The sequence below is a fragment of the Harpia harpyja genome, chromosome 20, assembly GCF_026419915.1.
Source record: "Harpia harpyja isolate bHarHar1 chromosome 20, bHarHar1 primary haplotype, whole genome shotgun sequence".
NCBI lineage: Eukaryota > Metazoa > Chordata > Aves > Accipitriformes > Accipitridae > Harpia > Harpia harpyja.
The window spans coordinates 6,793,338-6,817,753 of record NC_068959.1 but is presented as its reverse complement, the minus strand read 5'-3'; the positions used below and the strand labels follow the sequence as shown (position 1 = coordinate 6,817,753).

Below are 24,416 nucleotides of genomic sequence, written 5' to 3'. Positions count from 1 at the left end.
GACCAAACAAAGCGGCGTCTGGCCAGCCCCTGGCCAGCAGCAGAAAGGGTGGGCCGGCGGCCCGCCGAGGGGAAACGAGCCTTCTGATGTACGGGAGCATCCCTCGCCCGAGCGAGAGCAGCAAACAGCCGGCTCCCCTGGGGCCTGGGGAGGCTGCTGACAGCAGAGATCCTGGAGGAGGTCTGCAGGGTGGCCCCGGCTGACCCGCTGCCCCAGGCCGGACATGTGGCTACCTGACAGAGGCTAACTTTGGCTCAGGACGTAGCCTCTCGGGGAGGATGGAGTAGGGAGCGAGCGCGGGGCGGGGGGGCTAGGGAGAGGAAAGACGGCAGGAGACAGAAATGCAAACATGGCCTGACAGCCGTGGGGCAGGGGGAGGGGAGGAGGAAAAAGCAGGGTAAACCTGGCAGGATGGAGCAGGAAACCGGGCTGGAGCGAGGCAGGGCGATGGTGAGATAGTGCTTCCTGCGGAGGGAGAAAGGCAGACAGATAAACGCTCCCAGACGGGCGCTCCTTGACCCCTCTTTGGGAGGACGTGGCGGCAGGTCCCTAGGGCGTGGGTGGCTGTGCCCCTGCAGACCCAAAAGCAGGTGGCGGCATCCTTGGGTGTAGCCCTGCTCTGCTGCCTCGGGGCAGCTGGCTTGTGAAATACCGTCATTTAAACCCCTGCCTGGAGGCACCAGGGGTAAGGGCACAAGGGTAACTTTGCTCCTCGGGACAGCCCAGCTCTCTTGAAAGTGGCTCCTGCTTTCGAGCTCCTCTGTTTCTGTCCCCTGATGAGACTGCCGGCTTGGAAGTCCAAAAGCTGAAGGAGCCCAGAGAGCTCGTGACTTTCTTTGCCTCATTCCCCATCAGTGCAGGTGGTTATGAGATTTTTGTGCCTTGCCAGAAAAGAACCAGTTAATTAAAGTTTATGAGCAACGAGAGGCTAAACAGAGCTGTTGGGGTTCATGCGTTGAGGCCAGAGCAGCCTTTTGGACTGAGGCCACAGGCTGTTTGGCCGGACCTGCGGGCGCTGGATGCACGGCTGTGGTGCCGCAGAGTGCCAGGGGCTGGGGGAGCAGAGCAGAACGCCCAGCTTCGCGGTGCTGCTGGTTTGGCTGTGAATTCTGCTTGTGTCGAGGCCATGCTGCCATCGCATGATGCTCTGTTCGCGTCTCTGCCCACCTCATCCTGCTCCCCGCTTGGCTGGCAGGCAGGGGGATGCTTTGGCTGGGGTCTCCCCTGGCCGCAGGTGCTGAGCTGGAGGAGAGCCCTGATTTTTGCATTCCCCAAATGCCCTGTCCATTTGGACACGTCCTTCCTCCTCACCTGGCATTGCTGCAGACCCGTGGTTCTTGGGGCATCTCTGAGGCTGGGGCCGAGAAAACAGCATTTCCACCAGCTCTCGTGGACCCTTCCTCAGCCCTCATATTGGTCCCTGCTCGGGGGGCTCTTGCCACCATACACCAACTTACCCACTGGTGTCTTGGGGCAAAGTTAGTGTCTCGTTATGCTTTTGGTGTTGGACGGGAGGGATCAGACACCCAATAATGATGATCACTTCTGTGTTTGTAAGTATTGACTGAGTCCCTTGTGTCCCCTGAAAGAGGACAGCCTGCCTCAGCTGGAGCAAAGGAACATCTGATGCTTTGTGAATATCCTCACAAAATGGTGAGGACACGGATCCACTTTGATTTGGTGACATTTCAGGGCTTTGAGGTCCAGGGATGAAAATTGCTGGACCAGAGGAGTGTTGTCTCACCATTGGCATTGCCCGCTGTGAGAAGGGGAAGGGTGTTGCCCCAGGCCTGGGGTGAACTCTGGGTGCGTGGGGGTCAGTTGCATGGCTGGGACAGTGATGCTGCCATAGCACAACACAGGGCACAGAGGGGCTGATCCTGCACAGAGGAGCACAGCTCCTGTGTTTAACCCCTTCTGGGACAGATCTGAAGTGGTGGTCAACCCTGGGTAGCAAAAAAAGGAACATCTTTCACAAACCCCATAAAAGAAGGGGCCTGCTTCCTCTGCTGTTGTGCAAATACATAGTTTTGGGGAGATTTCCGGTTTTCTATCATTATGATTTTTAATTTATTCACTGCTTACACCTCAGTCTGTTTCCATGTTGCCCACAGAGCCTTTTAGCATGCCACCTCTCTGTTTTTCCCCCAGCCTCACCGTGGGCATGGGTGGCTGTCACCCTGCCCTTGCAGCTCCCGGGCAGAAGCTGCTGGGCAGAACCTGCTCCATTTTGGTGTGAATTCCCGCCGTGGTTTGGGGCTCACCCTGCCCGCTCTGAGGCTGGAGAGAAAACACCTGGTGTTTCATCCCCACGTTGGCTGGAGCCTGCCATTCATTTCTCAGCCTCGTGCGATATCTCACCTCTCTGCAAAACAAGCCTTCCTCCGTGCTGGCAAGAACTGGGAGGAGGAAGAGGAGGAGCTCACAGCCCTACGTCCAAATTCCCCCTGCTGCTCTGCCAGCTGCCTGCTCCTTGTGTGACGTGACACTCACGCTTTGCTGCTCCAACCCACAGCTGGATGCTTGCCCCGTGCGTGAGGAGGAGTCGCTCCGTGGGGGAACTTCAGCCCTGTAGGTGGGAAGTGGGGCTGGCTCTGCCTCCGGCACGTGGACTTCCCGTGCGTCTGTGGGCGGCCGTGGGTCCTCCAGCTCCAGGCACCAGCACAGGGCAGGTGGAGAAGAGGTAACTGGAGCAGAGGGGGAAGATGGCACCTGTGGTGCTGGGGTTAGTTCCTGCAGGGCAAGGAGAAATGTTGCACATGCATTTTCGCCAGCAAATGCTGCTAATTTGGATAAGCCCAGCCTGGAAAGCCAGAGGAGAGGTCTGCAGAAAAGGCAGAGCAAGGTTCCTTCTCCCTCTCCCCCCGTGCCAGCTATTGCTGCTCTTCTGCATCAGAAAAGGTCATTCAGTCCCTGTTTCCCCAATTGCCAGCGAGGTACCAGAATTTTGTTGTTGGCTGTCCAGGAGCAGGTCTTTACTCACATAGTAACTACGGTGCGTGATTGCACATCTAAGTGCATGCCTTGCCCTGCTTGCAAGGGAAGAGTCCCACCACTGGCTTTGCAGCCTGCAGGGAGAGCTCAGGGCAGCTAAAGGTTTGGGCTGGGGGTAAAACCCAAGGGAAACGGGAGACACTTTGCAAGATGAGCCACATCAGGCTATATGGTAGCACTGAGCCCTGAGCAATCCCAGGGCATTCAGAGTGCTGTTGAGCCTCAGCCAGGGACAGGCCAGAGCAGCTGCCTGAGCCTGGCAAGTCAGAAGAGGCTCATCCATGGTGCTTTGAGTTGCAGACTTGGGATGTGGGTAAATTCAGGGGCTCCATCCTGGAGCCTCGGTCTGGGGATTCGGTTACCTGGTACAAATCTGCCAGAAATCTCTTTTGTAGAAAGTGTCCAAATCTCAAGTTCCTGCCGTGCTTTGTTGGGATGTTCGTTGACTGGGAATTTTTGCCTGAATACAGCAACGTAGACATGGGGCAGTAGCAGGGTCAGGGTAGCTTTGCTGAGGGAAAGGACACTCTTTTTTTCCATTCCAGCCTATCTTTTGCCCCAGTACAGCACTGGGGTGGGCGGGCTGGGTATGCGAGGTGCAGGGAGACAAGCAGGAGCATGCAGCCTCATCTGGACCAGCTTTGCTCTATGCGTGTTACTTTGCAGCTCTGGTCACAAAACCCCAAAGCAGTAAGTTTGATGGCAGGAGCATGAGCTGTGCCGGTTAGCTGGGGACACGCGGCGGCTGTGGCCAGAGTGATCCAGTCCAGCGCCGGGGAAGGAAGTCAGCGAGAAGGACAGAGTGTGAACAAAATCCCTCTCCGGAAAGGCGCCCCGTTAATCAGTCAGCAGGGCCAACTCAGCAGAGAGGGAGGGAAGGGGAAGCAGAGCGGGGCTGAGGTGGTGTGCGGGGGCTCGGAGGGAGGATCCGGTGCCGGGCTTCCTGCGAGTGGAAGCAGATGGGGAGCGGGAGCCGTGTCGTGCCGTGCCATGCTGTGCTATGCCTGCACCTTCACCCACGCGCAGCCTTTGCCCGGGTTTCCAAAGCCATCGCTCGCTGTGGCGGTGCTGGCTCTGGCACAGACGCTGCTCTGCAGTGATTTAGCTGTCTGCAGCCATCGCAAGGGAAAACCAGGCCCCGTGTGAGGCTTTCTGGCAACGTGCTTAAGGGTGGAGAGGTGAGGTCAGGCACAAGGCTGGAGCCTGTGGGCTGCTCAGTCTCTGCGAGACACCCTAGGTTGGGTAGCACTTTCCAGGGCGAGCATGGCTTCCCTTCCAGGCAGGGAGAACCTTGGGATGCAGGACCCAAGTGGGCAGCCCTGCCGCTGTGCTGAGAGCAGCAGTGATTTCAGGGTGCAGAAAGAGGCAGGGGGGGCCTGGAGAAAATGAAGGAGCCACCAGCGATAAGGAGAAGGCCCTCGGTGCAGCCTGGCCCCTTTCAGAGCCACGCGCTGAGAGATCAAGGCTAGGAAAACCGCTGGGAAACACACTTCTCTGAAAATAGACAAGGTGTGAGTGGCTGTGGGATCCTGCTTCCTCTCCCCGCATCCCATCAATCCCCCTCTGTTTATTTTAATATCCCGCTGCCAACCTGCTTGGAAACGATCTTGAAAAAACAAAGCTTGCCGGGGCTGCCGCATGCCTTTTTAATTACATTAATGCTCTCCCCGTGCAAGGGCGCAATTTGGTGTGCACGAGAGAGTGGGATCTGTTCGGAGGGCTGAGGAGATAAAGCATTGCTGGGGTTGGAGGTGGGGAAGGAGAGACTCGGAGGAGAGGAGACACTCCATGCTCTGGAGGCATCTCCCTCGCACCCTGGGATTTGCCGGAGACACAAACCATCTGTATGTCGGTTAGCAGAGATTTAATGGCCAAACCCAGCACCAAGTTCAGTGCTGGGGAAAGTGAGACACGGGAGAGAGCCATAGCAGGGCACACGCTCCCCCGGAGAGGGAAAGGGCAAGGGCAGCAATGGGGTGGATCCATCTGGCAAGCACAGAGAGGGATGGAGAATTTGGGGGGGGGAAAGCTGATGGCCTTGAAGGTGCTTTTGCAGGCTGGGAATGGCTCTGTGCATCCCTCTGCCTGTCCTGGATGCCACAGGTGGCTGTGGGCAGCAGCATCCCAAGATGCCAGGCCCAGCGTGGGACTTTGGGGTGAGTAGTGGGTCCCCAGTGTGCACCAGTGCCTGCTGCGGGGAGTCCCCGAAGCTCCCAGCAGTCCAGGGCCAGCGAGGAGGCTGGACAGCCACGAGAGCCGGCCCAGCGCTGGCTGCCAGCAGCGGGAGCGTCCCCAGCCCCGCGCCATGGTGCTTTCGGAGGGAGCAGTGGTTCCTTTTCCTGTTGTACTCGCGGAGGGCCGTGCACAGGATGCATCTGCAGGAATCCCACAGCCTCAACCTGCACAGATCGTACTTTTTCTTTCTTCCCCTCCACCCCCTGGCGTTGTTTGCTAACAGGTCACCAGGCAGCACGTGAAGGATGGCAGGGGGTTATTTCTGCAGCCATTCCGCTCCCCCAGAGCCCGGTGGTGGGGCAGATGCAGTGCACAGCATCGGCCAAGAGGCTCCTGCCACATTGGACCGCTTATTTAGTGATTCAAGCAAGGGGGACCACTCCAGTTTTGAGACCCAATTCGGTGCCTGTCGCAGCTAGCCGCAGGGATTGCTGTGCCAGGATTTTGGGGATTAGCTTTCTGCTCGCTGCCCCAGAACACTGGCAGGATGAGAGGGTCTGCTATCCCCATCCAGCCCCATGGCAAGCCATATCTTTTGCATTTTGGGCTGAGCACCACGGGGGTGGCAGGCACCCCCAGCTGCTTGCTGGGGTGATGGACTGGCAGGCTGTGGCCGTCTGGAGAGCGGTGTTTGCACTGGGATAAGCATGTCCGGCATTAATAGGAAATGCAGCTTAGCAGACAGATTCCTCACGCCCCCCCCCCCCCCGGCCTTTTTTTAATAAACCTTGTTACATTTTTAAGGGATTTTACCAAAAATGCGGTCATTTATTTTCACAGCCCCAGGGCACATTTTTGTGTGTGACATCTGACGTCTCCTCCCTCAGCGAAGGGGAGGTTGGAGACAGGAGGCAGGGTGTCCTCCACGGGGGCCGAGGGCCACCCGGCCCCAGGGCCTGCGGTGACGCCGACCCGCGTGTCGAACGACGAACGATGGCGGCTGTTGTTGTTGTTGTTGAGAGAGGGGTGTCTCTAGGATGGGCCATGGGGAGCGGGACCCCTGAGCAGGTGGAGGTGGGCCGGGGCGGCTGACGCCGCCTCACACGGGCAAGGGAAGAGGAGGCGGGAGATGGCGGGGGGAGATGGCCGGTGCCCCGCCGTTGCCATGGGGGCAGCCGCGGGGACACCACCTCGGAGCCGTGCGCAGGCGGGAAGGAAATGGAGAACAATCGGGGAGAACAAGGCCGGCAGCCCTAGCCCGGCCGTGCTGGCGGTGCCGCTCGGCACGTCCCTCCACCGCCATGTTCCCCTCAGCGGCCTCTCCTGGTGGCGGCGGACCCTGGGCACCCCTGGCTTCTCCGTGGGCCTGGCTCCTCGCGCCGCACCTCGGAGGCCTTGCGTCAGAGGGGCTGGCGGCCATTTGGTGTCTCCTGGGGCAGGTTTCCCCATAGAGAAACATTAATCACGTGGCTCTGCCACAGGGCTTCCAAGGCCCGCGGTCCTTAGGCCATGGTTTTGGAGGAGAGGCATCATACGGCATTCCTGCTGCTTGTGAAACCCATGGAAACACCATGTCCTTGAGACTTGTCCCGCCCTGCCAGATCTCTCTGATACATGGGTTTGAATGTTACAAGGGAAGGAGACAGACGTGCATGGAACGCCATTGCAAAAACCTCGCGTTTCTGTAGAAAATTGAGCTAGCAACATACTTTTGCATTCTTTTCTTCCTTAGCATTTAGCATCTACCTGAGTCACAGCTTCACATTTTGCAACTTTTTTTTTTTCCTTCTATTTCTGGTTAGGTTGCTTGCTTGTTTTTGCAGTCACCAAGACTTTTCTTTTGAACTATCTCACGTCTCCAGAAGCTGGAGTTTTACGATAAAGATCAGAAGTAATGTCAGTCAGCAACACCATGCTAATGAAAAACAACGGGCATGTCTCTGAGGTTAACCGGTACTTCGAGATGTTTTGTCCATAAGGAGGTCGCTTAGGGTGTGTGTCTGGCATGCCGGAGATGCAAGCACACGAGAAGTGGGACTCTCCCAGATGAAAGCTGGGAGAAATGCGTGATAATGTTTAACTGCCCGTCCTTGAGCCTGGATAATTTCACTCCTGGAATGCCTGTCCAGCTGTGGTGCAGGGAAGGGGGCTGCTGTAATCCCCAAAGGTTTGGTCCTGTTCAGGTGACTGCCTGTACCTGAGAGTGCCCGGCAGGAGAAAGGCATTCAGTGAATGCCTGCTGGCTCCTAAGAGCATCTCTGTACAAATGCAAGAGTTTTGCATTTGTAGTATCTGGGCAGCCCTGATTTGTCTCTCTAATTACAGAAAACTATGTGTGTATAGAAGAATCTCCTGCCAGACTCCTTCCAGTTAGCAGATAAGATCACTTCAGAGCCCTAGTCCAAGTAAGCTCAATCTCAGTCACCTAGTGAGGAATGGCCACACCTGGATTCCCTGATTTCTGGTCTTCCATTCTTTTTCTGGCCCTCATCTGTGCTAGTCTGTCTGTCTGAGCCGAGGGGCTGTCTGGCCCCAGCCCTAGAGCTGTTGCTGAAGAGCAGCTCGCTGGAGCCAGGAGGGCTGCAAATGAACCACTTGTGTCCCAGTGAGCCAGCATTAAACTATCTTGTAGGAGCAAACTCCTGTGAGATGTTTCCTTCAGGAGGCTTTGCCCCTCTCTGGGCTGGTGATGCCAAGTTAGCTGCTGCCCACAGCAGTGGGTCCAGACTAGCAGATGTCTGCATCATCCCCTCTCTCCTTTCTCTCCACAGATCTGGTGAGCAGCTATTCTATGACCCCCCCTACTCTTAGCATCACTGAGGAGGAACACGTCATCAGCGCCAAGGATACGCTGACCATCACCTGCAGGTAAGGCGCGAGCAAGCGTGGCTCTGCTTAGACTGCTCTTACTTCATAAGTGTTGGAGGACCAGGCAAGGAGAGCCCACAAGGGATGCCTTGGCTGCAATACACCTGCAAATTAGCACGGCTGACTAGAAAGCTTCCACATTCACCAAGTATAAATTCATCTAATAATTGAAAAAGAAGCTGAAGATGTCTCAGAGGAGATGGTGATAACCTCTGCTGTAGTCTTGCAGGCAGAAGGAGGATAGAGAAACATTTGCGTGATCTGATAGCTTCCTTGTAAGCTCTTTAGGGAAACTGGCCTTCCTAACTCTCCTTGTCTTTCTCTGACGTTGCTTATTCTCACCTCATCAGGGGCTGCTAGGGTTGTAGTTCTGGTTTCTAAATCTGGCAGGTCATTTTGGGGGACGTTGAGAAATATCCATGGGAGAAGGCAAGGCTCCACTTACTGGTGGCTGTGAGAGGCTTCCAGCTTTTCTAGGAAGCTGGGATTTAATGCTCTGCCTTATACACATGGGGGTGAAGAGAAGCCCTGGCCAGGCCAGAGGAGTAAATCTGTGAGAGGAGCTGGAGAATCTGTGGTCGTTTTGGAGACTGTGGCTCTGAGAAGGTGATGTGCCTGAAATGATTTATCCCACGCTGGGACAGTTGGCTGTACGTTTTCAGCACTACCCCCTATCTTGGAAAGAAAAAACAAGTGGGAGAATTGACCAAGGTCAGTTTTCCTGACAAAGCCGGAGTTTCCCTTGAGCAGCTGAAAGCAGATCCATGCTTGGGATCTGAATGCTAGGGCCCAATGGGGGTATAAATTCAGCGTGGGCCTCAAATGGGTGTTTCTCAGTGTTATATATAACCATGGAGCAATTACTGCAAACACTTGGCTGGCATTGTGTTCATGTCTTGTCACAAACATATTTAACTTTTCCTGGAACAGATGGCATTGCTTTACTTTGTGAATCAGTTCATAGCCAGGGGAGAGAGAGAGAGGAAAGGTTGTTGATGGCCATACTGAACTGATTTCACTTGGTCTGGGAAGCTAAGCAGTTGTGGGCTTGTTCATATGGTGACCTGAGGAGCCATGGTGTGTGCTAGGTTGTAGGAAATGTGTGAGTTGGAGGACTGTGGTCAGCCATATGGCTGCTGGGGGGGGGGGGGGGGGGGGGGCATAGAGGAGGAGGAGGAGGGAGTCTGGGGACTCCAGTGCTCTGCTGTGGTAATTCTCTCCACAGAGGGATGTGGGAGCTGATACTCTCTGTTAAAAACTTGGAAGAGGGGAGATTCAGTGAGATTATTCTGAATGAGCTTATAATCAGGCCAGACCCTTTCTCAGCAGTGGCCCAGGGAGGGACACAGAAAGTGGTTTCAAGACCGTGTTGCTTGCAGATTGAGCCAAGGCTAAAGAACATACTGAAGTTAGAGGTGTGGTTAAAGAAAGCGTCTTCTGCAGTCAAGCATGAACGTACCTGCTTAGCACCATGAAGCGGAAAGCCTTTCTTTTTGGGTAACCCTCCTAGACTGCAGACAAGGTTGCCCTTTCCTTGTGCACTTATTAGGTATCGATTAATATGAAGGAAAATCACATGAAGTGGAAAAAAAAAAATCTTATTTTCAGTGCAGACTCTGCATGGCCTGCCCTTGCAGGGAGCATCATACAAGCTACAGTCTCTCCAGGTGGCAGCAAGCTCCCTGTTTCTTGCTGCAGTGCCAAAGCTCATCTTTCAGGCTCACTAGGGCGGCATCCATACAGCATGCTGGCATGGACACAGCTGAGATAAGGAACATCCCTACCCTTGGCTCCCAGGTGTTGTGCAGGCCTGAACTGGCCAGCCGAAGAGCAGCAGGGCCATCTGCAAACAGTACTAAAACCCATGCACCCTCTGCCCATGTTGCTCCCTGGCTGCCCCCTTCCTCTGCAAGCTGCTGTCCCAGATGTGCTCCTCGGGGGCTGTGCAGTGTCCTTCGCACCATCCACAGGTAGATAAGTCTCAGCATCTCCTGCATAGCTCAGAAGTTCCCCTTCTCCCTCTGAGCTCTCAAGCCTGTGTTTGTCTGATGTCTTGAGGAAAGGATTTTGACTGTGGGACACTATTACTTCGTTTGAATGAAAAGTAAATCTTTCCTGGTCCCTGGATCTCTAATTACACCCAGCTGCTTCTCCAACCTCTCCTCTGGACCATGGCCCACCCTGGGAAGACCTGGCTTGTGTTAATGGCAGCTGAAGGGAAAAACATGCAGACCACCAAGAGAACAGGCAAAGGAGAGGGTGGTGGGGCAGGGTAGGGCAGAAACAAATACGAAATCAAACCCAGGATCCAGGGATTTCCTGCTGAGCATCGTGCTGGAGGTGGCTTCAGTTTGACCCTGGTCTTCCCTTGAGAACAATGTCCTCTGGCTGCTCTTCGAGCTGCCCTGGAGCCAGGAGTATGGGCCTGCTTGAAGCAGTGCTGCAGCAGAAAGTTGAGCTCAAAACCCCCCACATGAGACTCCCTGGAGACCTTTCAAGCTTCACCCACTGAGCGTGAGAGTCCCGCAGCCAACTGCACTCTCAGGCTCCCTTGCAGCATCCTGGATCTCACACACCCGCAGCTCTGCAGCCCCCATCCTGCTCCGCAGCCTGCCTAGCCTCACTGGTGACCAGAGTCCTGCCAGGCCATGGGATAAGTGATGCCTCTGGAGCTGGGCATGCTTAACAGACACCCAAAGACACAGCACACCTGCAAGGAGCCACCAGGTGCTGGAGCTCTGCTTTTGCAAATGGCATCACACACAGGCACGTTCCCTTGTCACCCAGCACAATGCACCCTTGAGAGGTCCAGACAGCAGAGGGCCAGTGTAGGAGCATTCCCCAAAATACAGATCATGCCAGGGCTGGCAGAGAGCCCCAGTGATGTTTTGATCTAAGCATGTGGCAGAGCAGGGCAAAGGGGCTGATGCCCGTATGGACAGTGCATCTTTTATTAGCTCCCAGCCCGAGAAGGAAGGAAAGAATATTGTGAATCTCTGCATTCATGCCCTTGGCAGCCTGAGCTGGGGGGAAAGTGGAGAGCTTGTACTGTTCCGGCTCATGAATATTGGAGCAGAGCCCACAGGAGCCGGCTGCACAACAGCAGAAACCTCCGGAGGGATCGACTTGGTGCTGGCTGTGCCGTCCCATCCCACAGGTCCTGGGCACTCAGGTAGAGAGGGAGCATCACTCAGCCGTGGTATTTAGAAAAAGAAGGGCAAGGTTGTCCTTTGCTGCCCAGTGACTTGTTAATAGAGCTGACTTGCAGATGCTTGCAGATGCACAAACCCTACTCTGGCAGAGAGGCAGTATTTGACCCCGGAGCCCTCTTGGCTCCCGTGGAGGAAATGAGTGCTGTGGCAGGGCTGAAGGAGCCTGAGGATAAGGCAATGCCCCACCATGGCTGCTCCGGACACACAACACCTGCTGCTCTTTCCTACACGTGGGTGACTGCTATGAACATCCTCTGTGGTGCTGAGGAGGGATCTGTCTTATCCCAGCTAAGCCACAAAGCCACAGCCAGCTTTGCCCATCATACCACGCTTGGGAGCTTCAAAGAGGATTGAAGAAAAGTGGTGCCAATTGCAACGTCTCCCTTGAAGAGCATCTGTCCTGAAAAGATTTAGGAAAACAGCTGTGGAGAAGCCTACAGTGCATCTGTTTCCAGCTGGCACCAACAGGCTCCATTGCCCAGAGGCACATTATCACAGCTGAAAGAAAACAACTTGGGAACAAATCTTTGAAGGTGACAGATAAGAGGGAGGAAACCATCCAAAATTGCTGCCTGGACCTTTCCCCAAATGCAGAGGGTAGATTCAGAAATAAATCCAAGTGAGCCTGGCTTGCCCTCATCCATGCCTTCTTCTGGTCCTCTTAACACACCAGGAATGCTAACTTGGACTCACACAAATGCCTACACCTTCTGTGTCCCCACTGAATCTGGTTGAGCAGCACATGATGCAAGGAATGCCTTAGTTTAGAGTTGCCCGCGGGCTGGTCAGCAGGTCTGTTTGTACTGGCCCATCCGTGTTTATATAAATAAGTGTCATTCAGCTACTACTAGCCTTGATGGTTAATAAAACAAGTGGATCTGATAATGCGTGAAAATCCCAGTGGGTAAACAAACAGAAAGCGGAAATACTGGAGACTTGTACAATTACCCAGCTCCACGTGGAGCGCCAAAAATGCCTGAGCAAACGCAAAGGGCTTTGGGGCTCCTTTGCGCAGTCAGGGTCTGAAGCTCTCGGTTCTGGGTTGAGAGCGGGGCCATCCCCATGGTCTGTGCCCGGTGCAGCGGGCCCATGGGCACAGCAGCAATGGCCATGGCAGACACCACTGAGTGTTACTAGTTTGGTGATCAGATTTACTGATAATTTCCCTGTGCGTGCATAGGATGGGAAAAACTCAAAATTCATGAGTCTTATTTTTATTGAAGCGTTTGTAAGACTCTGATACTTTGGAAAAGCCTGCCCGTGATTCATGGACACAAGCCACTGGAGCTGTACTTCCAGTCTTGCTTCAGGCACTGATGGCATTTTTAGTGAATGCAGAAGTTTGAGCTGGGTCAGAGGGGCTGCGTGGCTGTCCCCAAGGGCACGTCACTGCCTCCAGAGCCTTGTGCCTGGTGACACAGGGAGAGTGCAGCACACTGTCTCTGAACTCATCTGTGGTGAGCTGGGCAGCAGGAGCTGGAAGAGAGCAAAGTCTGCAGGAAGATAAATCAGCTTCTGAAGACAAACACAAAGGGGCATGTCTTTCCCCCACGCTTGGACAGAAATCCTGTCCTCATTGCGTCTGAGCCATTGTGCCCTCCGATGGCACCTTATCTTGCTTCCTCCTCACTGTCCCTTGCTGTCTGGATCCAGCTATTGGTGACGGTCACAGTCTGGCTGCGCTTAAAAGCATCTGTCTGCTGAGCTGCCCTGGCAGGGTCCTGGCAGAGGAGCTGCATGTGCCAACATGCCTATTCCAAACTTGCATAATAGATGAACCCAGTTTCCCCTAATAGAGCAAATGGTGCTGGCAAAAGGCCATTTTTACCCCCACAGCTGTCTCTTGTGATGTCTTCTTTTTTCCCATTTCTTTTTTTTTTTGCACATTCTTAAGTGACTTTCAGCTACACTGGCAAACTTTCAAGTGGGGACTAGGCCTTCCTCTGAAAGGGGCTCTGATTTTGCAGAAGGAAACTTCCAGCATGGAATAAAAGCTTGTTTTGTTTGTAGTAAACAAGTGCAGTTATAGCAAGCTATGGTGGTGCGCATGAGTGCGTACATGTGCATCTGCAAACCTCCTGCTCTGGAGATCCTCAGCTATATATAAAAACACACGTGCATGCTCTGTCTGGGGTTTCTTGCAGTTCCTGGACTTTTCCGTTTGTCTTTGGGCCACTGGTGAACAGGCTCTGCGGTCGTGCCAGTGGAGAGTTGTCTGTAGCTCAGTGTCTCTGCAGAGGTGGGAAGGGGCAGCAGCCCCAGGCCAGCTGGGGGAGCGTGCTGGGGGGTTGAAGGGGCTGCAGGGTGCTGTGCAGAGCAAGGGAACCCCCTCTCACAGCAGCAGGGAGGGAAACAGCTGGCAGCTGGACAGAAGGCAGTCGGCTGAGCCTCCCCTTGTTTTCTCCTTGCTGTCTTTTATCCCTGACTCCCTCCTGCTTTTCTCTTTCTCATTTTCTTTCCAGTCTGCTCTCCTTCCCTCATTCTCCTTCCCACTCCATTCATCACACCATGAGCCCCAGCCAGCAGCTACACTGAGCCAAGAGAACTCATCACATCCGTGTGTTTTCTTAATAGCTCTGGACCCTCTGGACCCTTTTAATAATGAGAGGGAATAGAGAATAAATGGAGCCTTTCCCTCAGGGCCCTATGTGGCTCCCTGTCCTGGTATCAATACCAGTAAGACAAAGTCATGAGAGGGGGAGACCTGCTTGTGAGTGGGCTGATATCTCACAGCTTAGCATGACCAGAGATGTGGCCTGGGGAAGGGGACGAGCCTCTGCTTGCCAGAGTGAAGCTGCTTGCCATTTCTTCACACCTGTTTTTTCTCCTTGGAGGATGGCCATTCATCCATGCTGCAGCCTGAGAGTGGTGGCTGGCTGGGCCCTGTGCAGATGTGCGCAGTCACACAGGGCAGTTAAATCCCCACCACATTCACCCTGCTCAGGTCAAAGCTAACTCTCCTCTTTGCCCATGTCTAGAGGCCAGCACCCCTTGGAGTGGTCGTGGCCTGGGGGCAAGGTGGACCCTGCCGGGAAGGAGAAGGAGACCGAGTTGGTGGCCTCAGCAGCCCCCAGCAGTGGCCGGGCAATCCGAGAAGAAGACTGCGAGGGGACTGGCACGAAGCCTTATTGCAAAGTCCTGGTGCTGACAGAGACCCAGGCAAATGACACAGGTTACTACCGCTGCTACTACAAGTACATTGATGCCAAAATCGAGGGCACCACAGCAGTCAGCACCTACGTGTTTGTAAGAGGTAAGAGCCATCCGGCGGTGTGCACCTTCAGGCTGGGGGAGCTCAGGGGCAGCCTATGCACCAGCATAATATCAGAAAGATTAAAAAGCCCGATGTGCCTCCAGGTCTCCCAGGGCAGAGTGTGGGTGCTGCAGGCTCAGGGAGGGGGCCAAGGGCTGGCTCCCTGCACTTCGAGGGAACCAATATCCGTCCATTTCTGGGGGATGGCGGCAGTGCCTAGGATTCAATTACGTCCTGGCCCGGGGGCATCGCTCCAGCCAGGCTGGAATGCAGGAATTTAAGGAGCGAGAACCGGGCCTCAGAGACGCTCCACCGCTAAAAAAAGCACAAGAGTTAGCTTCTGGGCAGCTGGGGGCTCTCTGAGATGCTAGTGGCTAGGAATGATAATGTTCCGTAAAGCTGAGACAGAGAGGGAGAGGAGGAGTGGTACAAACCCGCCACGTGCAGCCTCCTCCTTTCCCTGGGCTTGATGGCCCTGGAGCTGCTCCACGGTGGCAGACCCAGATGCTCCTCTCCACACTGCGCAGGGGCTGCCTGTGCAGGCAGGGTTATGAGATGTGTTTTGGAGGAGGAGGGCTGTCCACCAGGCTTGGAGCTGGAACCTCAGCTCAGCAAGTGGCTGCAGGGCCAATACTCAGCTTCTTCATGCCCCAGGGGCTCCTCCTCCGCTGTCTCCCCCACTGCTTGCAGTACACTCCGGCAAGATAAACGAGCACTGTCCCCTGGAAACAGTTGGCTGAGCTATTTCTCTTTCCGCCCCCATTTATTAGTTGGTGCAGTTGTCATAAGCCAGGCAGGTCATGACATACAAGATGCATTTTTCAGAAGTCCCAGAGCAAAGCCAAATTTGCCTCTGCAGCTATGCAGAGAAAAATGCAGGGGCAAATCAGGAAAGCTGGGCAGCTGCTGGAGAGGAACTGAGGTCTGTTTGGGCAATTGCCTCCTCACAGGCTCTGCTGACCATCCTAGAACAGGACAGAGGTTCCCTAGATCCCAGACATGTTGCAAGGAGACATCTGTGAGTTGGACAGGGGTGTTCAGATACTCTAGAGTGTTGTGTCAGGATGGAGGCAGAGAGCTTCTTACACACGCTGAAAATAAGTACAACCTAACAAGCTCACGTGCAGGTAGCGCTTTTGCGAGAGCCTGATTTTTCTTGTGATCCAGCAAATGCCACTTTGCCCCCCTCGTCCACCTTCTATCACCTCCAGCCTCATCTGAAGCTCAGTAATGGCTCTCCTGTTTACCAGAGAGCAGCAAGTGTGCACGTGCGGTGTAGCTTAGGGGCAATAAATCCCACACTGTTAGGGCCCATGGGACTCTCAGTGCCTGTGGACAGCGTGTGTGCAACAGATCCAGCCAACACCTCACAGCATTGCTGTGCACATGGCTACACAGCACACGTTCATACTCATTCCGATCAGGCTGTGCCCTGTTATGGCTATCAAGCATCCGGGAAACCTCAGAATCTGCCTTTCCAGACAGGACAGGCTTTCAGGCAGAGAAGGGACATGTCAGGAAAACCCAGGCATACAGTAACCGCAGCCATTGCAGAACATCCAGATAAAGCCCTGCCTGTTCCTGCTGAACTGGGCTGCAATGTGAAACTGTCCCTGGAGAGCTTGGAAGGGCTGATGTAAGTGTCGGGGATGTTTGGAGACAGCATGATCAGACCACAGGTTTATCCATCAACCTCATTTCTCCTGTTAAGAGCTTGGTGGAATTGCCAGGAACAAAATATCTGTGCTTGGCTGGAAAAATGGGTTCTTCCATATTTTACCTGCAGCTCAGTTCTCAGACGAACTCTCCACCGATCTGTCTCATTTCCCATGTGTCTGGTTAGGTGTGTATTTTATTACTGCTACAGATAGCACTGTAAACACGCAGAATGCCTCATCAGGGTAGAATAGGATATGTACAGCCCCCATCTCATAAAGCTAAGCATATATTAATGAAGAAGATGCTAAATTATTCCCATCCGACCCATTAAGACAGCCTTATAGAAAATATGTGATGTGGTCAGAGAGGGGAGTTAGTGCATGAATCACAAGCTCATTGGCAGCAGGACCAGCCCAGTAAATCAGTTAGTTCTTGGCTGCCATCTGAGCTTGGACGGGACCTCATAGTCTCTCACCTCTGGGAGTTGTGTGCTTCCTCCCTCTCACGTGCCGAGAGCTCAGGAGAAGAATGAGGAACATGTTGACACTCGGAAACAAATCTGTGATTTCAGAAGACAGCAATCCTGTGGCAGCACAAAACCCCAGGAAATAAAGAATTCTCTGCGCAATCCATGTTTTCATAAGAGCTGACCAACATCTTCCCTATGCATGGCTTGTTTCACCTAAGCTGTAGAAAAAAGTGCTTCACACAGAGTAGGTCTTTGCAGCATGACTATCACTGAAGCAACAGCTTTATAGATCAAAAATTAAAGGAATTCCCTTGTGCACTTAACAGTGGGAGCACTGGGTTGGACTCTGTTAGGCCCAATGTGATTTGAACAGCAGGATCCCCAGATGGGGATCATTAATAAATTAATCTCTGACTTGTCATTTTAGATGGGCAGCTTTAGGGGTTGGGTAGCAGAGGGAAAGAGTCTCAGGTTGGACAAACAGACATCCTCATGCTACAGTCCCTTGAAATCAATGGTTTAGCTGCAATCCGGGTGAATAAAGAGTAACTTTTAAGGCCACTGAGATCATTTGGTCTGATTCCAGCATACCAGAAGCCATAAAATCTCCCCTAGTGGGTCCCTGGGGCAGCCCCACATCTCCCAGATGGGGAACCACCACCTCCTTATGGAGACCCCTTCAACCAGGGGACAATTTCCATGAACAAAACCAATCATGACCACATGCTGGGTGGATGTTTCCAGAGACATGACTTTTACAGAGGAAAGATGCTGACAAGACCAGGCTTCGGAGATACTGGGGACCAGTCCCTATTCAGGGCATCCTGTGAGGCAGGCGTCCCTGTGGAAATGAGCAGGCAGGGGCTGATACTACAGAACAAATTATCTGTCAGTGAGGCACTGCCAGAGGACACCAAGCAGCCTCGCAATTTGTTGTCTTTTCCAATTTTGTCTTTATCCCATTTCGTCAACCTAGGTGGTTGTTGATTCTATGCCCTGTTTGGGAGAGTCCAAAGAGTAGAAAAATCCTCAAACCAAAAGCGCTGCCAAGCAGACAGGTGAGCAGGTGCCTCAGCAGCAGCTGGCATGAGGCACTGCAAGATAAACCTCGCCCTTCCTACCTTCTGGCCAGCCACGGCTTGGGATACAAGTGTATTTTGCATCTTGGTCTCACCAGCTCTTTCCAGTCTATCTGAGAAAGAGCTAGAAATGGGGTCCATGCTGCCCTGTTAGCTTGCCATCTCTTTGGGATCAGGTTGGTCTTTGCGCTCTGTGTCTGGATGGTGCCTGACACAATGGGTCAGGGCCACGACATGTCCTTTATATATGCTGCCATCAACTCTTTCCACTGTGGACCCCCGCTTGGGCTATTCTCATTTGACACAGGTGACGCACTGAGCAGGATGGGGCAGCCCCTTCTGCAGACACTCTGCTTCTTGGTGCTAGCTCCACATGGAGTGTAATGTCCCTGGCCTTGCTAAGTTGTTTCACTGATTAATTTTGGGTGGTTTTGTTCTTCCTGTCAATATTTGTGCTTGCAGCAGTTGGGAGGCAGTAGGGTGGCAGCCCTGGAAAGCTCAGCTCATCTGTTTATCTGCTGGCCGGGATAGCTGCAGGATGACATCTGCATGCCATTCCACTGCAGATCACTTCCTCGTCCTGGAAGGTCTCGCTGCCTGCCGCTGCACCAGGGCGGCACAGCCGCGCACTGTCCCTGCCATGGGGCCGCACACAGTCACCAGCTGGGCAGGCGCTGAGCCCAGGACGAGACCTGCCGGTTTCACAAAGGGTCAAACCCAGGCAGAGACCTTGAGGGGGCCAGGAAAGGGGAGGTCATTTCCAGCACTGCCCAAGTGTCACACAAGTGCCACTCCACCGGTACAGTGTTTGGTGTGGAGGAGGCAGCTGGCCCAGGCACTCGCCTTGGCTGCTCCCTTTGCATCCCCAAGCTCCAGGTGTCTCCTCTGACTGTCACATGTTGCAGATAGGGCTGTCCAGCTCAACACCACTCCCTCTGGCAAGCTCATGCTGTGTTAAAGAAAGGCAGAAAACCTCCTTTTCCTCTGGTTGGTCCCTCCTCCCAGTTCTTTTCTTGCCTCTGTTCAGTTGTTCTTCTCATATCTCTTCTTCAGATTTTGAACAACCATTTATCAACAAGCCAGAGACCCTCCTCATCAGCAAGAAGAACACTTGGGTACCATGCCTCGTGTCCATCCCAGATCTTAACGTCACGCTGACCTCGGTGAGAGCTCGGCCAGTGGGAGACTCTGGACCGAGATGTATTGCATTTGTTCTGCATTTGTAATTGCCTGAGTGGAAGCAGGACAGGCACTGCCAGGAATGGAAAATGCATGGGATACATTTTCCATGGAAAGTACAAGCCACTGGCTTCCTTGTTTTATTTGCTGGTTGAAGCTGTGCTGTCCAGTTCCCTTGGGCAGACCCCACGGGTTTCCTGCCAACCTTACTTCTCTTCCCTGGAGCTCTATGAAACAAAACAAGACTTTGTTTTAATCCCGTTTCCCCACAGCATCCCCTGTTTGCTGTGGTCTCTGTGATCTACAAACCCTCTAGGTGGTCAGCATCCCCACAAGGGAGGAGACTGCAGCCCTGGGGCTGATGACTAAAAACAACTCTGTTATCAGTTTGCTTGTGCCTTTTTTTTTCTTTTTTTTTTTTTTTTTTCACAATGTAAATACATCCTTCCAGGATGAGTGTTACTATTGTACAAAGGCCTCCAGGGACATGCTGGGGGCCAGGGGCCTTTCCCTTGCCCGGGAAGGACACTATCCAAGGTCAGCACTCATCCCGGTGGAGCTGATTTTTGGGACATCAGCATCAGTTTCCTTAGCTATCACTAGAAGTTTCCATTCCTGGAAGTCTCTGGCCCACTCTGCAGATGGAGACACTCGTGGTGCAGGATATGGCTGCTCAGGGTATAGGGGAGGCCACGATTCCTAGATGACAAACCCTCGGGTGGAGAGGGCAGGAGGCCAGCACAGCATGATGCTGCATCGTTTCTTCCCACAAAAGGAATGTGTTAGCCAACGTAAAGCCTGGAAGGGGTGGGGTGGGAATGTTGTTCCCCTCTTATTTCAGTTGGCAAAATGTTGATTTTTCCAGCAAAATTCCGTCATCCACCCTGATGGGAAAAGCACTTTCTGGGACAACAAGAAGGGGGTGCAGGTACCCACACACTTGATCAGAGACTTCTTGTTCGTCCAGTGTGAGACTGTCATTGACAAGAAGGTCTTCAAATCTGATTTCTTCATCATCCATATAGCAGGTGAATATTTGGGAAGGTGCAGGGTGGCAGTCTGGATGACTCTGAAGTCCATCAGTGTGGCTCATGGGGTTACTATGGTCCTCTCTGGCTACAGAGTCTGCATGGTGCATATATCTCCTCTGCTGTGTGCCAGAGATACACCGAGCAGCAGGAGGTCATATCTAAGTCTCCTCTAACTGCATAGTCTGAGTCAAAGAGTTAATAGATGAGAAATGTCTTTTTGTTGCCTCTTCCACATCAGGGAGCAAGCTGTATGACATCCAGCTGTATCCCAAGAAAGCCATGGAGCTGCTGGTGGGAGAGAAGCTGGTCTTGAACTGCACAGTGTGGGCCGAGTTCAACTCTGGCGTCCGCTTCCAGTGGACTTACCCTGGCAAACAGGTACCAGTAAACAGAGTGGCTCCCCATGCACTGAACCACTTCGCTCTGAGTCATCCCCTCCTGCCCCATCATTGTTCCTCTTCACATCATTGGCAGGGCTCTGCTTCATGATCCTGACCATGCTGTGCCCTGGACATCTTGGTCAGAGTGCTTTCCCATTTTTCTGTTCTGCAGCAGAAAGCAGACAGAGGGAGGACCCCTTTTCCTGTCAGAAAGCACCCTCCCTGCCGAGGTGTTACTGCCCTGGGGCTCTTCTGGGCAAACACTGGCTTCACTTCTACCACTGCAAATCCAGAGCAAACAGAATTGTCTTAAAAGGAGCTATTCTAGTCACACAGCCCTGGTTACTAAGAGCCCACAAGGGCATCCCATCGCTTCCCTGCTGTGTTTTCCCCATGTTGTAGCCCCTGGCTCTTGTGTGAACAGTGACACAGGGGAATCCCCTGAGGGCATCACTCTCTTCACATATTATAGGGCTCCTAGCCTGGTTTTTGGGCTGCAGATCAGAGCAAAACATGTGCTAAACTCTGACCCCAGCCTCAGGTGGTCAGTCAGGCAGGGCTTGTTGCCTTTCCATCCCTGGGAATGGCAGTCAGTGGTGGAGATGCCTGTCCAGGGAGAGGCAAGCACTGGGCAGCAAGAAGCACAGACATGAGGAGCCAATCTGCACAGCCCCATCCCACTGATGTCTTTCATCCCCTTCTCTCTGTTGTCTCCCGCAGACACAGCGGGCAGTGATGGAGCCCGAGCGCCGGTCCCTACAGACACACACAGAGCTCTCCAGTATCCTGACCCTCCACAATGTCAGCCAGCAGGACCTGGGAAAGTACACGTGCACTGCCACCAACGGCGCCCAGATGCTGGAGGAGAGCACTGACGTCATCGTGCATGGTACGGTGCCTTCCGCTCCCTCGCAGAGCCACAGCCAGAGCTGAGCTGCAAGCAGAGCAATCCCCAGACTGCTTCGGCAGTGTTTGGCTCAAGGCTCAGTGGAGTGGCTCCTGCACCTCCATCCCACTCTGCTTAGTGAGACCCAGCCTTCCTCCGGTCCCTCAGCCCTTCTGCACCCCAGCACCACACTAGGAGCACGATTACATGCGGCAAGGTGCCAAGATGACAAGAGAGAGAGATGCAAACACCAAATTGGCCCAAATGCCAGTGGGATGGCAGGACACACAGGTCTCACAGCCCTGTGGCAGAGGCAGCACCCTTGTGGCATGGCTGGCCTGGGAGGCACACAGCTACGGGTGCACAAGGCACCATTGGCACTGGGCGGCTGTCTCCTGACAGGACGAAGTCACGAGGCAGCACAGCCTCCCGACACCCCCAATGGCTCTCAGCGGCGAGGCAGAGGCAGCTCTTCAGCTGCCAGAGTCACAGCACTGTGCTGGCCTGCCCAGCCCTGCCTGGCACCCACTCCCTCCCTCCATTTCTGCTCCAGGGAGGGGGCCCTGCTGGGAACAGGGATGTGGAAGAGGGGCTGGGGGTCATATGGGCAGACGAGACAATAGTGGATTTTGGTTATTTTGATTTCATCATTGCAGAGAAGTAGTTATTTTCAACTGCACTGCCACAACACCCCGCCTGTCCTTGGTTCTTGCTGTCAGGCCCTGTGGAGAGCAGCAGAGCTTGATGACAGCCTGTCCCTTTGTGCTCTCCTCTCCTCCATGCTCACCTTTTTTTCTTGCAGAAAAGCCGTTCATCAATGTGGAGTGGAGGAAGGGCCCGGTGATAGAAGCCACGGCAGGAGACGAAGCCGTGAAGCTGCCGGTGAAAGTCGTGGCTTACCCCCCACCAGACTTCCAGTGGTAACGCACCTTTCTTAGCCTGAGCCACCTTCTCCTCTCCTCCTTCCCTCTGCCAAGTAGGGAAGCCTAGCCTGGACTCCTTGCTAGGTCCCTCTGGGGCCAAGATTGTCCCACATGTCACTTTTTTCCACCCATGGGGGTCATTTTTCCCACCTGCCCTCGCTCTCAGCTGCACAGCTTGGGATGGGAAGAGTTAAGGTCTGGGGGAGAAGCAGCAAAGGTCCTGGCCTGGCTTGGCAGCTCTGCACTGTCTGGAGGGGCCAAGTGGAGCTCCCACAGGAGCTGCCCCTCTCATCCCCCTGCAGCGCGGATCATGGCTGCCCAGAGGAGCAAGAGAGTGGGCCAGGTTGTGTACCGTGTTGTGCACTGCATTGTGCTGCGCTTCTGCCAGAGCTGGCTGGGAGCTGGGAGCTGGGAGCTTTGCACCTGCATACTGCTCAGGGCGGAGCTACGACATCCCCAACCCCACACACATCCATACGAGACAATGCACAGACCTGTAACTCTGGAAAAGCCCAGGGGTCTCTCCAGAGAGGTCTCCAGTGCTAGCGAGGGGTGCCCTGACTGCACTCTAGTGGAGACCAGCAAACCCCTGCCCAGCTTGCCAGTGGGACACTTCCTCCCCATGGCTGCATTTTCTCTCTGCCTCCCCGCAGGTACAAGGACGGGAAGCTAATTCCCAAGCAATCTCAATCTTCAATGCAGATCAAGGATGTGTCGGAGCAGCACGCTGGGACGTACACTCTGGTTCTGCGGAACAGGCTGGCGGGGCTGGAGAAGCACATCAGCCTCCAGTTGGTTGTCAATGGTAAGGGAGGAGGCCAGGGCTGGGGCCGGGGGGAGAGCACTAAGCCCATGGCCCCAGCCTTTGGGCTGCTCCGAGACCAAGTCCCCATTGCTGTCCTAAAGCAGTTGGTATCAATATCATCTCCTCCCCCATTGCTGAGGGATGCTCTGGTTACAGCAAGGCTGGTTCCCTGTGGCCTGGGCAATACAGCACAGTTTTCTTCCTGGCTCCATCATTCTGGGCAGGATGTGTCCTTGTTCAGGGGCCATTTCCCAGCTGCAGTTGGAGATGCTGCTGAGGGTGACCCTGACGGATGCGAACTTGAGCACAGGGGGGCTGCAACACACATGGAGCCTGGAGCTGAAGCAGTTCCTCTGGGTTTGAAGCTCCCAATGAGTTTTCCCCTGGCAGAAGCTGGTCCCTGTTGTGCAGGAACCAGGTGCCAGCACAAAAAGTGCTGGAAGGGCAACTGCTGCTTGGAGATTTGTCTCCAGCAGGCTCTGTAGCCTTGTGCTGGGGGCTGCTAGACAGTGCTTTGAGCCCTGCAGCATCCAGACATCACACTCAGCAGAGGAAGGAGAAATTACATCACTAGAATCTGCCTAAGTATAACCTGCTCTGCCTTGCAGGCCTGAGCTCCCCAGGAGCTGCCCTGAGAGCCATAGTGCTTTAGTGCCCAGTCTCTAGATGGGCCTGGGGAGGGCTGTGCCTGGCCTGGGGATGCAGCAGCTTAGCCTGCGGCCACTCACACTGTCACTCTGATCCTTGCAGTTCCTCCACGCATCCATGAGAAGGAAGCCTCTTCCCCGAGCATCTACTCCCGGAGGAGCCCCCAGGCCCTCACCTGCACAGTCTATGGCATCCCAGCGCCAGAGGTGATCCAATGGCAGTGGAGGCCGTGGATGCCCTGTCGGATGTTCTCCCGACGCAGCCTGTAAGTGCCATTTCTTCCAACACCTGTATCTTACCGGGCCACCAGCATGACATTATGGGCTACTTGGGCACTGTGGCTGCATCCCAGATCCTGTCTTGCTTTTGCTCTCCCAGCCATAACATTGCAGGAGGAGGACAGCACCAACTGATAACTCAGAGCACCATACTCCCACTCACCCTGTAAAGAGGCAGAGTGGAGCCCACCGGAGACACTTGTGCTCCACATGGGAGTTTTGCCCAGCCTGACTGGCCCCAGACACCAAGCGCTTCCACAGCTTCCCCTGCATCCTTGGTCATCTGTGTCTGGCAGGGGATGCCCAGCCACACCTCACAGCACCTGCAATAAAACCACTAACCACTGTGCTAATGGGGAAACTGAGGCAGATTGCAGGAGCGATTGTCACAGCCCATTGGTGAGACCCTGAGACAGCAGCTGGGGCTCACTCCATTCCTGCCCCAAGGTCCTGTGTTTTTTTGGTCTTTCGTCTTCTGCTGGGTAATGATGGAAGCAGAGGGGAGCAGAGCTGCTGTGTGCGGGAAAGAGTGGCTGAATCCAGGGGAAGCACCGGATCTCTGCCAGCTGCTGGGGTG

At 54.2% G+C, this 24,416-nt stretch overlaps 1 protein-coding gene across 3 annotated transcripts in view; it reads left to right on the top strand.

Annotated features, from left to right (window-relative positions):
- The window catches only part of FLT4 (fms related receptor tyrosine kinase 4), a 60,339-nt gene that overhangs the window by 14,322 nt on the left and 21,601 nt on the right, over positions 1-24,416 (top strand). For all 3 annotated transcript variants that reach the window (XM_052816665.1, XM_052816664.1, XM_052816662.1), the window contains exons 2-10: positions 7,941-8,037; positions 14,228-14,502; positions 18,763-18,872; positions 19,754-19,916; positions 20,158-20,297; positions 21,020-21,188; positions 21,988-22,105; positions 22,762-22,913; positions 23,664-23,826. In XM_052816665.1, coding sequence (XP_052672625.1) covers positions 7,941-8,037; positions 14,228-14,502; positions 18,763-18,872; positions 19,754-19,916; positions 20,158-20,297; positions 21,020-21,188; positions 21,988-22,105; positions 22,762-22,913; positions 23,664-23,826 — 1,387 coding nt within the window. The remainder of the gene's footprint in view (positions 1-7,940; positions 8,038-14,227; positions 14,503-18,762; positions 18,873-19,753; positions 19,917-20,157; positions 20,298-21,019; positions 21,189-21,987; positions 22,106-22,761; positions 22,914-23,663; positions 23,827-24,416) is intronic.